General features: G+C 41.0%; 1 protein-coding gene across 1 annotated transcript in view; it reads left to right on the top strand.

Annotated features, from left to right (window-relative positions):
• Positions 1–14,115, top strand: part of POLA2 (DNA polymerase alpha 2, accessory subunit) — a gene marked incomplete at its 5' end in the record, with an annotated part of 34,543 nt that overhangs the window by 13,854 nt on the left and 6,574 nt on the right. The window contains 7 exons of the mRNA XM_089684770.1: positions 3,235–3,359; positions 3,459–3,497; positions 4,962–5,035; positions 5,189–5,297; positions 5,894–6,000; positions 10,919–10,981; positions 13,974–14,100. Of these exons, the coding sequence (XP_089540896.1) occupies positions 3,235–3,359; positions 3,459–3,497; positions 4,962–5,035; positions 5,189–5,297; positions 5,894–6,000; positions 10,919–10,981; positions 13,974–14,100 (644 nt within the window). The remainder of the gene's footprint in view (positions 1–3,234; positions 3,360–3,458; positions 3,498–4,961; positions 5,036–5,188; positions 5,298–5,893; positions 6,001–10,918; positions 10,982–13,973; positions 14,101–14,115) is intronic.

The raw sequence follows: 14,115 nt of genomic DNA, 5'->3' as shown, positions 1-14,115 counted from the left end.
AATTAATTACTGCAATACTCAACTCCTCCCCATTTCTGTCCATTTTGCCCCAATTAAAAAAAAAAATCTTTGCATTATCTTTCTAATCTCTTCTACACTTTAAAATGTTTCTGGTTTGTCAGCCTTTATTGTACAGGTAGGGTGCCGCTAAATGTAGGAGAAGGGTTTTGGATATTCTGTGATCATAAAGTCCCATTATGTGCCCTGCAACTCATGCTGTACATGCAGGCCAGCCTGAAGAAAAATTTGAGGGTTAAACCCTCTTCTCATGACATTAGGCTTAGAAAAGGTTGTATATACAGAATTGTGCAATAGATTAAAATAAAATAATTATAAAATGCATGTACAGTGTGTGATTTAATTCATTTATTTTTTTATTGTGGGCTGAAAAAGTAAAGGTTCCCTTCTTTTCTGATTTCATATTAACATTCTGTTAGATTAGCCTTTCTCAACCAGGGTGCCTTCAGGCTTTTTTCAGGGATGCCTTGGCAAAATGCCCAACAATTGTATACAAGCCAGCAGGTGGATCAATCCTGCCTTTTAGTACAGAGCCACAAGTTTTTATTGTGCACTTTTATAACCTCCTAGCTGCCATCATCCTAACAACAACCAGTGACATCACTTGATAAGGTGGACGTCGGGTGCATGCACATCATCCTTATTTGGCCTTCCCCTGCCCCTCTCCATCAGCACTGGGGTCACATTAGCAGAGTAAGGGAGAGAAAATGAGAGACACATAATGGAATATTAGTCAGTAGCAGTATGCAAAGGTGTATTTGCTTTGGAAGAATAAATCGCCTCTAACATTGGGTGTACTGGATGTGTGAATAGGTTTTTACATTTTAGATTGGGGTGTCTTGAGATTGTGCAGAATCTTAAAGGGTGCCTTAAGATTATCCATAATTTTAAAGGGTGCCTTGACTGAAAAAAGGTTGAGAAACACGGTGTTAGATAACCAGCACATTCACTCAGGTACAGAATGTCTGGCCATGGATGTTTTCGCTATAACATTAGCAGAAATGTACATTGTGTGCACAATTATTAGTCAAGTGCATTTTTTGACCAAATTATTTTTGCGCATATTTTCCTACTCTAAGCTGTATAAACGTGAATGCTTAGTGTATTTGTTTAATGAGGGAGGGTGTGGCCTAAGGAGATCAACATCCTATATCAAGGTGTGCATAATTATTAGGCAGCTTATTTTCCTCAGGCAAAATGGGCTAAAAAAGAGAATTAACTGACTCTGAAAAGTCATAAATGGTATAAAAACCTTTCAGAGGGATGCAGCACTCTTAAAATTGCTACAATATTTGGACTTGATCACAGAACCATCAAACATTTTGTTGCAAATAGTCAACAGGGTCACAAGAAATGTGTTAAGAGAAAAAAAGATGCACATTAATTGCCAAAGATTTGAGAAGAATCAAACTTGAAGCTAACGGGTACCCATTATTCTCCAGTGCTGTCCTATTCCAGAACTGCAACCTACCTTGAGTGCCCAGAAGTACAAGGTGTTCAATGCTTAAAGACATGGCCAAGTTAAGGCAGGCTAAAACCCGACCACCCCTGAACAAGACACATAATTTAAAACGTCAAGGCTGGGCCAAGAAATATCTGAAATATCTGAGTGCCCAGAAGTACAAAGTGAAGTAAAAGTCTGAAGGCAGACTTTTAAAAGGTTTTATGGACTGATGAGACGAGAGTGACTCTTGACTGACCAGATGAATGGGCCTGTGTCTGGATCAGTAACGGGCACAGAGCCCCACTTTGACTCAGACGCCAGCAAGGTGGAGGTGGGGTTCTGGTAATAATGCCAGCCCATGCCAGAACCCCACTTCCACCTTGCTGGCGTCTGAGTCAAAGTGGAGCTCTGTGCCCGTCACTGATCCAGACACAGGCCCATCAATCTGGTCAGTCAAGAGTCACTCTCGTCTTAATAGTCCATAAAACCTTTGAAAAGTCTGCCTTCAGACTTTTACTTCACTTTGTACTTCTGGGCACTCTGGGTAGGTTGCAGTTCTGGAATATGACAGCACTTTTCTCTCAACATGTTTCTTGCGACCTTGTTGACTATTTCCAACAAAACGTTTGATGGTTCTGTGATCACGCCCAAATATCAATATAAATTAGCAATTGCAAGAGTGCTGCAACCCTCTGAGACTTTGTACAATTTTTGACTTTCCAGAGTCAGTCAAATCTCTCGTTTTGGCCCATTTTGCCTGAGGAAAAAAAATCTGCCTAATAATTATGCACACCTTTTTATATAGGGTGTTGATCTCCTTAGGCCACACCCTCCCTCATTACACAAATACACATCACCTGATATGCTTAAATCCAATAAGCATTCAAGTTTATACAGCTTGGAGTTGGACAATATGCATTAAAATGATGATTTGGTCAAAAAACTAATTTGCCTAATAATTGTGCACACAGTGTATAGTAGAGGGTTATAAAGGTCACTGCAGAACAAAAGAGCCCTGGGCAACAACCACCTTTTAGATAGAGATGACTGACCTTTTTCTCTTATCCCTGCAAGTCAAACACCTGGTATGAGAATAGATCTTCAAGATCTTACTTGTACAGGTGTCATCTTAATGATTATCTGCAACAAATATGATTTACTGATGCCACATAATTCAAAAGGTTTGTATCCAGTGGATATGCTTTTATTCAGGTTTCCTCTGTGTTCCGGCTGGAAATGGTAAGATTGTCTGCTTTACTAGTTTTGCACTTCCATATTTGCTTGACACAGTGATTGCTATTCCAGAAAGATTCTATACAATCATGTTTCCAATGTGAAAGAAAAACCAAATAGCTGAATTGCAGTGACAATCCTTTGCTTGGAGATATATATAAATTAAAGTAGGACGAAATGTGACAATAAAGCTGGCCGTAGATGGATCGAAAATAATCGTCCGGTTTATTAGGGACCGGCCAAATTTCAATCCCTGTCTGACTGGCTGTTGCTGCTTGGACTGTAGCTGCTGAACAGTGTACTGTAACAGCAGAAAGTCCCTGCTGTCAGAATACAATGTCTTAACAGGGAGGATTCCTCTACCAATTTTGCTGGAGGAAAAGCAAGTTGATGGAGGAATCCATTCGTCGTCTGGTGCTTTTAGTTTTTTTGATCAGCCAGCTGGCTGAACAAATAAAAACTATCCTCCTATGCATTCCCTGTGAGATGTTCTAAGTGGTTTTTTTTTCTACTTTAAATGTATTTTTTTTTTCTTGCAGAGTGTCAACCTCAGATGATAATCGCAGCCTGTGGCCCTTTCACCACCTCAGATACGATTGCTTACGATGCTCTTAAGGATCTGGTTGATGTGATTAACAGAGACCGACCTGATGTTTGCATACTGGTTAGATCATGCAGTTAGAAAAATAAGTACACCTACCAGATATACATGATTTTCTATGTGGAATTGTATGCTGTATTAATATATATATATATTTTTTAGCTTGGTCCATTTTTGGATGCAAAGCACGAGCAGATTGAGGTAAATTAACTAATATACTTTTTCTGCTTAAGTCCCCTTCATAATAACCTGGGTAGCACTGGAATATAGTATGCAGAATCATGTAACATTCCCCATGTACTAACCTTAAGTAAAAATGTTTTGAGTTGCTGTGGGTTACTGCACTTTGCACATTACCATATGCACGTCAGCTACTTTCACACCCATGCAGTTTGTTGCGTTCCTGCAGTGCTTTTTGCGGTGCGTTTTGTGTTTTTTGCACATGCGTTTTTGATGCATTTTGCATATTTATTTATTTAGGGTTTTTTTGCCAAATTCTTATTGGGCAGATTCAAAACGCATCAAAAACACGTAAAAAATGCAGCATTTGCATTTTAAATGCGGTTCCATTGAAGTCTATTGAACTAAAACACAAACTGCTGCGGGAAAAGAAGTCCCTGACCCTTTCAAAAAATGAATAGATGTGAACGTGTTCCATAGGAAATCATGATAAATGGCATGCACTGCATTCCTAAAAAAAAATCGCACAGATGTGAAACTGGGCTTTATGTTCCCCTTCATTCTATACTAACTGGTGTGAGTGTGAGGGTTGGTATAACTCCTGTTTTTGGGTTGTATAGGGACAGAGCCTCCAAAAAGAAAAACTTGAGGGTTCTTTAGGCTTTCTGTATTGCAACTGAAAGGAAGAGGATAACATTCACTAGTTGAGGTTAATAGAAGGCAAATGGGAATTGAGTGACTAGCACAGATGTAAGTAGGAGCTAGTCAGAATCTAAGGTTGCCATTGGATAGATGGATATCTGCCCAATATTTTTAGTTTAGCGACCAGATACTGTTTCTCCTATGACAAGCTAGAAATCTCCATGAGCAAGAACAGATACCTCAGTCACTCGCTGTCATTACCTGAGCATCATTTTGGGTTTTTGAGGTGGGTCGTGCTACCATCTTGATTTGCCAGTGTGTGAATCGTGTAATACTAATGGCACTCACCACCACTGTAGGGCTCAGAATTCCTGCCTTGAGGTAAAGATTGCATAACTGAATGTCAGAGGCGGCGGTGGATAATTGGGAATGCAGGATGAGTGTCTGCAGTGCAAGTGTTGGACTCCTGTAGATTTTTTAAGTACAGGTGGCACTTAGACACTGCAGAAATTGTGAAGACAGCGTAAAATTAGGCAAAATTTAGGAAACATTGACATAACATCATAGGCACATCTCTGGAAACTATATAATTTAAAGCAATGTATTAATATTGTATTTACAGTATGTGTTTATGCGTATGTAAAGCTAACTATTGCCATACAATGTTAAAAGCAGAGGACAGGTTTGATCATAACATTTTTCCCACTGAATGATATAGAAAAAGATATCTTGTATCAGAACTTGTAAGGGAATGTCTGTACATTTTATATATACCAAACAAGTCTTGGGAGTTTGAATGAGGAAAGCTGCTTGTTACAACCAAACTATCTGCTCTTTTTTTAGACCTTGCAGCTGACAGGGATGTTTGAAGAGGTCTTCAAATCATGCCTGAAAATGATCATTGAAGGGACTCGTCTGTAAGTTACCTTGCAAAAAAAAAAGTCCAAATTAGACAAAAAAAAAAGTATCACACTATGGAAATACAATAATATATACATACATGCAAAAAAAACAAAACTATACTATACTTATGCAAAACAGAGTTAACAGTCATTATCCTATTTAACCAGGTCTGGATCTCATTTGGTCTTTGTCCCATCTATCAGAGATGTCCACCATGATCCCATCTATCCTCAGCCTCCTTTTAGCTGCTATGAAACAACTAAAGAAGATAAGCAAGTAAGTTCTTGTGTGTATTTATTCACTGGTATTTTAGCTTTAGAGGAGGTGTGCCTGACTTTGAAATATAAACCTCATGTATATTGCACATAAATGCACACTTTTTTTAAGTTATTGCAATAATTTTAGTTAATACGAAGGGATGGCGTATGTGCTGCAAATCAAAGTAGCTTATCTGATATTTGATGTTCTCATTCTGTTGCAAGTGCTGTGAAACAAGCTATTTGATTGACTTCAGAAATTAGTAGACATGTCGCTGATGTTAGCTCACTGCCTTTACATTGGTGTATTGTGGCTGACACAGATTAAAACAAAAGTTTTCTAGACTAAGCATGACCACAAACTGCAAGAAAGGATGTTACATTTGTGTCATTTGGCAAAACTGTAGAACTGGGTTAAGCTCCATCTCTGCAGAGTGTAGTGTTGGGTAACTACAGTAGTACAGTGTAGAACATTGAACGTTATCAGTATCGATAATTTTCCTGTTGTTTTTTGGGGTTGTTTGTTTGGTTTTTTTTCTCTTCAGTTTAATTTCATGTCGAAGACATAAGGAATACACACTGTATGAACATTGACAAATCTGTTTTTCCTTTTAGAGAGTTCATTTTGTGGCAGATCCCTGCACAATATCTGTAAATGGTGTAGCAATTGGATTCACATCCACCGACCTGCTCTTTCATATGGGTGCAGAAGAAATAAACAGGTACAGCTCCATTATCATACTGAACTTGCTGGTATATTTGAGTAGTTCTGTTCTTAACACATTTTTGCTAGAATTCTAATTAAGCTTTAGTTTTGGGAAGAGTGAGGAAGGGTGAGGCTTTGTCAGATTTTACTGCTATAAATGAACTAGTGCTGCGCTAAAAAATGAGCAATACTAAAAAACATATAAAATACTTTAAAATAAAGTACACGTTGCTGTTTGCACCCAAAATTAATATGAATATGCAGTCTTAATAAACGTGAAATAACGTGCAGGCTTGACTCTAGAAGGTCAGCAATCTCAGGTAGTGAATTCCAACTTCATAGATAGTATAAATCCTTGTGATGTGACTCCGTGCATCTATTTATAAAATGCGCACTCACCAGAAGCACATAGAATATGTGAAGTAAACCATCCAAATCCATGAGGTCCCCTTTAAGTGGATCAGCCAGCAAGAAGGTAAGGATCCTACTTCCGGACACCTGTCTCTTGTGCAGCTTTGCTTCCTCTGGGGGTCTCCAAGAGCAATTGGCTCAAAGCCAAGCCATATATGAAAAAAAATTGTATAGTGTAGTACTTTTAAAATGTAATTTTATTGTGGATCAATATCCAATCACTCCAAACAATTTATAAAGTTCAGAAGAAGGACTAAAATCTTAAAAAAATTTGTTCCATTGCACTGGTCAGATCGTAAACCAATGTGGCTTTATCAGCCAATATCAAAGATGGCCGCTGGACCTCCGTACGGCTTCGGTGGCGTGACGTCCTGTCGTTAGGGCTCCTCCTTAACACGTTTCGTGCAATAGCACATTGTCAAAAGGCATACCCCTTTTGATAATGTGCTATTGCCGAACCGTGTTAAGGAGGAGCCCTAATGTCGTGACAACACACCGCTGGAGCCTTGGATAAAAAAAGGCTGGTAATAGCATTTAAGAGCGTAAGCAGTTTATTAACGCTTTTATAATGTAGTAGCATTTTAAGACCATTGAGCGTTCAACTTCTTTTTCTGCTGGCAAACCGCTCCCAAAAAGTCCCCCCCTACTCTTAAAAGCTGAAGGTTGAAAAATGTATCTAGCCTACAATAGTGTGCATGGACAAATAGTATTATTATTATTATACAGTATTTATAAAGCGCCAATAGTTCACTCAGCGCTGTACATTACAAAGGGGGACAGAACATGTGACAGAACAATACCAATACAATGCAAAACATGAGGGGATTGAGGGCCCTGCTCTTTGGAGCTTACAATCTAGGAGGGAGGGGATGGTGGCACAGGAGGAGATGGCTGTGGGGGGTAGAGTGGTAGGAAGAGTGGAGGAGGTCGGCAAGTTAGCAGGGGGTGGGGTAGGCTTCCCTGAAGAGATGGGTTTTCAGGGTGCGCCTAAAGGAGAGGAGAGTAGGTGATAATCTGATGGGTTGGGGCAGGGAGTTCCAGAGGATGGGTGACACCTTGGAGAAGTCCTGGAGGCGGGCATGGGAGGAGGAGACCAGGGAACTAGAGAGAAGGAGGTCTTGTGAGGAGCGGAGTGTGCGTGCTGGGCGGTACTTGGATATTAGGTCAGTGATGTAGTTCGGGGCAGTATGGTTGACGGCTTTGTACGACAATGTTAGGATTTTGAATTTGATCCATTGCGCAATCGGAAGCCAGTGGAGGGATTGGCAGAGGGGGGTGGCGGAAACGGAGCGGTTGGAAAGGTCAATGAGTCTGGCAGCCGTATTCAGGATCGACTGAAGCGGGGATAGCCAGCGGTGAGGCAGGCCAGTGAGGAGGGAGTTGCAGTAGTCGAGTCGTGATACGATGAGGGAGTGGATGAGCTGTTTAGTGGTTTCTGGGGTTAGGAACGTGCGGATTTTGGCGTGGTTGCGGAGGTGGAGTCTGCATGAGTTTGTTAAAGATTGGACTTGGGGCTGGAAGGATAGGTTGGAGTCCAGAATGACACCAAGTACTCTGGCCTGCGGGGCGGGTTTGATGTTGGCGTTGTTGGATGTGATGGAGAAGTCAATGGGGGGTGAGGTCCGGGCTGGGGGGAAGACCAGAAACTCGGTTTTGGAGAGGTTCAGTTTAAGGAAGTGGAGCGACATCCAGTCTGATATGTCGCTCAGCAGGTGTGTGATTCGGGCGGAGGCCAAGGGGGTGAGGTGGGGGGTTGAGAGATACATTTGTGTGTCGTCGGCATAGAGGTGGTAGTTGAAGCCGTGAGAGTGTATGAGTTGGCCAAGGGAGGAGGTGTAGATGGAGAAGAGAAGGGGCCCAAGGACAGAGCCTTGAGGGACCCCAACAGAGAGGGGGAGTGAGGGGGAGGTGGTAGCATTATAGGAAACGCTGAAAGAGCGTTGTGACAGGTAGGATGAGAGCCAGGAGAGAGCAGAATCTCTGAGGCCGAGGGAGTGTAGTTTTTTGAGGAGGAGGGGGTGGTCGACTGTGTCGAAGGCCGCAGAGAGGTCAAGGAGTAGGAGCACTGAATAGTGGCTATTTGCTTTGGCGGTTAGAAGGTCGTATGAGAGTTAAAATGCTATTTGCCTCTGTGGGCAAAAAAAAAAAAAAAAGTGCACATAACTAGCTGCTAGGAGCTTAAAAATAAGTTAGCGTGTATGGAGCCTTAAATCCCAACTCCAAAAAACATCATGCTTATTCTTCCTTGAAGTGTGGTTGTGCCTACACTGCAGGGGTTAACTGCTCATTTTGTCTAGGGAACAGTAAAGGCACTGTTACTTAACCTGATCCTCCGCACCCTGGGTGGATAGCACCCCTCTATGTTCTGGTAGTGGACTTTCTGTTGGCCTTCTCACGTCCAGTGCAGGGCTATGGTCCTGGTCAGAGGACCTTACTCTTCTGGAGCATGGGGGAAAAGAGGCCATGGGGGACTGGTCTAGCTGCATGGAGGATCCAGGAGCCTACAGGAGAAGAGGATCATAAGTAAATTAAATCTGCTTTTCCATGTCCTCTAGACAGAAACAAGCAGTTAACCCTCCTCGGAGCAGGGAATTTTTAGGTTTCCTTGAAATCAGTGTTGAATGTTGATGTATATATTTGGATAAAAAAATTAATATTTAAATCTATAAGTGCATAAAAGCCATTTTGCATATAACTTAGGGGAAAAATGCCTAGAATGTGTCCCGCATTCAAGGGTAGAATGTCACTTTCTATCTCTGCTTTAAGGTTTGAGTGGTGAAGCATTGTGCCTTATTTATTTGCATAAGTCATTTAGATATAATCTGTATATCACTGAAAGGTTCTTCTTTGTATAATATGCCATGCCAGGTGTTCATATTGTTAGGTTAAATAAACATATGTATGTTGATACCTTTTCTGTGATGTGGTTGGCTGCACTACTTGGAAACTGTGTGATTATAAATGGAAAGTATCCATATATATGTTGTGCTTCTGCCTACCAGGTAGATCCTGTTGAACTGATAATGAATGCTGCCATTTTGAAGTTATGTTGCCATAAGAAGTATTGCAAGGTAAAGGATAAGTTCACCTTTGGGAACATGTTACATGTTCCACCTATTTTTTCGGGTGGAACACGTAACATGTTCCTACTCCTGCAGCCTCTCCCTGGTCCTCTGCTTCCTTGTGACAGCAAGCTGGGGATCTTCTCCCTGCACCAGCTGTCACTAGTTTTAAAAAAAAAAAACTGCCATTCGGGGCTCCAGCCACCCAGCTGCTTCATTCATTTACAGAGTTCTATGAATGGAAGAACTACAACTACCATCAGCCTTTGCGGCTAATGTCTTATTCTCAATGAACTACCAGGGCGCTGGTGAGCGCTTTAGGTAGTTCATTGATCCTTCCTGTCATTCAGTAACTGGCTACCTACATGATGTACAGGCAGACCGTATACTGAGAGAGTCTGCAGGATCCAGGTATTGTACCTGCGTTCTGATGACCATGGGTGCAATGTCTTTCAGGCTGAAATGTAATAAAGAAAAAAAATAATAAATGCACTTTTTTTTTTTTACCTGCAAAAACATGTGCATTTCTTTTTTACAAAGGTGAACTTATCCTTTGCAATTTTTAGTTAAATAGTTGATCAGGATTCATTAAATGTGGGAAGACACTGTTGATAATTCCACTGAGAAGACTACATGTGGGCATATATTTTAGTGACCTTAGATATGACGAGCAATGAATTATTTCAAAGTTGTGCACACACTGCCAGCACATATTGCACAATCAGTCCAATAGATACTGCATTTAATACAAAAGATATGACTCGGCTTTAAAGGGGCCTAACAGATTAACAACCCTGACTCGGAACCCCGATTCAAAAGAAGTAAATTGTTTCCAGAACAGTGAAGTTAAAGCCATTGGGTTCATTGTGAGGGAAGTTTCTTCCCATAGGACCACTATAGAGTTTGTGCATTTTGGAATTGAAACCTTCATCAAAGGTTTTTCAGATGGTTTTGCTGCATGATAGATCTCATTTAAGAGATCTGATGAGTATTGTCTGGTGTATATTGATTATGTGTTTACATTGTTAAATACGTTCAGGGGAATTCAAATCCTTCCTAACAGCACTCTACTGGTGGTAGTACCCTTAAGAACTACCTGTGCCTAATTCAGGCAAGCATTTGCCCCATTGTTTGGTAACATTATTGGCATGTGCAGCAAATTCAGGTAGTTGTTACTACTGCCAGTTGGGAAGATTCTTGGCCACGCGCCTGTCGGAGTGAGTGGTACAGTGGCCTGTGATAGGTATATGAATTAGGCACAAGCACTGACCGTTTCAGTGCTGTGCCCAACAGAATTCTAAAGGGTGTTTGTGGAGCCCTTTATGAATTGTCCTGGTTGTATAGAATACTATATGCAGAATAGTGTGAATTGACTTACGTGAGATGCGTCTCTTGTTGATTGCATTTTTTACATGATCGTATATACACGTCTAATAAGTTTATATTTTTAATTACCTCTAGTGGTACAGCTGGTGCTCCAGATCGGTTCAGTCGCATTCTCAGACATATCCTAAATCAGAGAAGGTAAATGCTTGTATATGCACATAGGGTAATATAATTTTGAGTTGAGACTGGATCATATGGAATATTTAGAAGAAGAAAACTATCTGCACTTTAACAAATAATGGTGGTCTACAGCGATTGGAAAGGGGAAAAATTCACTTCAGAGTCCTTTTTCTTGCTCAATTCAGATGAGTCCCAAATAGTTCATCAAGAAATTCTTGTAGAGCCGTTCCAAGGTGGAAGTGAAAGAAGGTTACCCCGCTGGCATGAGGAAGGGAGGGTGCTGCATTCCAGAATAATTCCAGTATAGTGAAGAAATGGCAAACCCAGATACTCCTGTACTTAGGGATGGACTCTGTATAGATAAGACCACATCATGGATTTCTTGGGGTATGCACGCCTTGCTGCACTCAAAAGACCGGGGAAGTCCAAATATACTCAGTAGTGAAAAACAAACAGAGGGCGCACCAGCCTAGTGCATTACCTTAAAAAATGTCTTTATTAAATGATAAAAGTAGGTATTGTACTCACAAAATGACAATATAGTCAAAGGCACATCATGAAAGAACAGCTCTGTCCAATTCGCACTACGTGTCTGTCCGTAATGGGAACTCTGGACCTCCAACTTCCTGACGCGTTTCGAGGACTTGCCTCTTCCTCACAGCCAACTCCTCGAAACACATCAGACAGTTGGAGGTCCAGAGTTCCCATTACGGACAGACGCGTAGTGCTGTTTGGACAGAGCTGTTCTTTCATGGTGTGCCTTTGACTGTATTGTCATTTTGTGAGTACAATACCTACTTTTATCATTTCATAAATACATTTTTTAAGGTAATGCAGTAGGCCGGTGTGCCCTATGTTTGTTTTTCTTAATTCCAGGATAGTGTAGGGACGGACACCGCTCAGACCAACCTAAGGAGTCAGATGTATGGGATGGCTTCAGCTGCCGCTCGAGCCACACACTCTGATGCATTTTGCCCCGCCCATCAGGGACTTGGTCACAGAGGCCAGAATAGAGTTAGAATTAGAGTCCTAAATAGTTGATAGAGAACCTGAAAACCAGTTTTTTTTTTTTTTTTTTATTTTTTAAATGTGCCCTGTTCACATCATACATGTGCGGTGGTGTGCAGAAAAATGTAACTCAAAGTGTGAAGGAGCCCTACAAGTGACCACACATGTAATAATATGATTATTCAATCATTCAATGTAACTACACTTCGGTATTTTAGCTTTTGCACAGCACTGTTCTGTTTAAAAAAAAAAAAAAGCCTTAAATTTTACAATTGCACTTAAATCCTTCCTTCCCTCTTCCCAGCCGCGTGATCACAGGAGACTTTCCAGCACGTCTGTACAATAGCAAGTACTTCTAGCATCTGAAGTGCCCCTTATCACTTCTTAGAAATACCCCTCATAGTCATGATCCTTGCCTGAGTGTTACAATCGGGGGCAGGGTGGGAAGATTTTTGGCCAGTGCTGCTTGTATGTTTTAGTGAAAGTTTCCTCAATGTGCATTATAAGTGAATGTTTTCTTTGGAAGTAAACACAACTTAAAAGGGCTCTGTGCAGATCCAAATCGCATGTAAAGGGCAATCCATATACTTGCAAGGTCAGCTCTCTACCATTAAGCCAGCCATAGACAGGGATTCCCCTGTCAACACTGTCTGTGTTGATGGGGGAATTGAGCGAGTCTCTTTCCTGCAACCTGTGATCACGTGCAGGAGCTTAAAATAAACCTGTCTTAGGAGAAATATGGGGGCTGCCATAGCAATCTACCTTCTGAAAATGCTAGATGCCTGGTTGTTATGTCAGTCCACTGGCTTCATTAATGAGTCAGGACAAGTCAGGTCAGGAAATACAGAACTCCTAATCTGCATACTCCCAACCTTTGAAGCAAAAGGTTCAGCACAACAGCCAAACAACTAGAATTTGTAGAAGGAAACTAAACATAGAAACAGCAGCAGCCTTCATGTTTCTTTCATGACAGGTTTACTTTAGAGGGAAATTGTAGCTTACAACTACAGTAACTAGCCTTAAAACTGTCCCCTCCCTCCCCCTAACACCTATGCTAACTAACCTGTGTAAGAAATATCATATACTCACCTATTTTCAGGCCACGCCAGTTTGGTCACATGATCTGGCTTCCCTGTGTAAGCCAGCACGGCTGCAGTGGAGAGGAGGGAGCGCCGACAACAGATGGGTCATTTAAGCGCATGGGTGACATCACCGCTCCACGCTTTTATTAGCTGTTGTCAGACCACTCTCTCCTCTGCCTTGCAGCTGCCCCTGGCTGACACAGGGAAGAACATGTGACCAGGCAAGAGCAGCCTGAAAATAAGTGGATGTACACTGCACATTTTTATTAATTAGTTACCATAGGTGTTAGTAGAGGACAGTTTTAAGGCTAGTTAGGTGTAAGCCAGAATTCCGCTTTAAGGAGGCCTAAACTTTCTCTTGAGCTAAATACTTGGCTGCGATAAGTCCTCAGCTCACCTGATGTACAATTTAGGCCTGTTTCTGCCAATCCATTAGCTCTTGCGCCCATCTCCTGTTTTATGATTGCAGTCTGTGGCTGCCGGACATTCACAGACCAACTGCAACTGGATCATGTGTTAGGTGAGAACTGGATTCCAGTAATTAACATAATAGAGGGCAAAACAAATTCTTCTAATTAAGAATATAGACTGTGGAAGTAGACACCATAGGTTAACTTCAAAAGAAAACAATGCAACTACTCAGACACAGATGGTAATTGTTATTCATTCAGTTGTTCAGTTCAATTACAATTGTCTGTTTAGTTAGATAAGTAATGGTAATGAAATTAGATATCCTATTGTACATATGCAAATATTAATAGATGCTGGATAAGGTACAATAGGTAGATTTTACTGCATGTTTAGGAACAAATCCAGTACTGTGGAACACTGACTTTAATGTTTGTTTACTCTGAATTTATAGTAATGTTATTTTGATCAAAGTATACCATGTTTATTTAATCAAATGTTTTGTTTCCTAGTTACTACCCATTATACCCACCAAATGAAGAGATAAATATTGATTTTGAAGCAATGTATAGTTTTGCTATAATGCCAGTCACTCCAGATGTCTTTATTGTACCATCGGAGCTTCGCTTTTTCATCAAGGTTTGCTGCAGCTTT

Source organism: Staurois parvus, unplaced genomic scaffold, assembly GCF_062004578.1.
Source record: "Staurois parvus isolate SC_StPar_1 unplaced genomic scaffold, SC_StPar_1.0 ptg000356l, whole genome shotgun sequence".
In the NCBI taxonomy this organism is placed as follows: domain Eukaryota; kingdom Metazoa; phylum Chordata; class Amphibia; order Anura; family Ranidae; genus Staurois; species Staurois parvus.
This window is presented reverse-complemented; position numbering and strand designations above follow the sequence as displayed.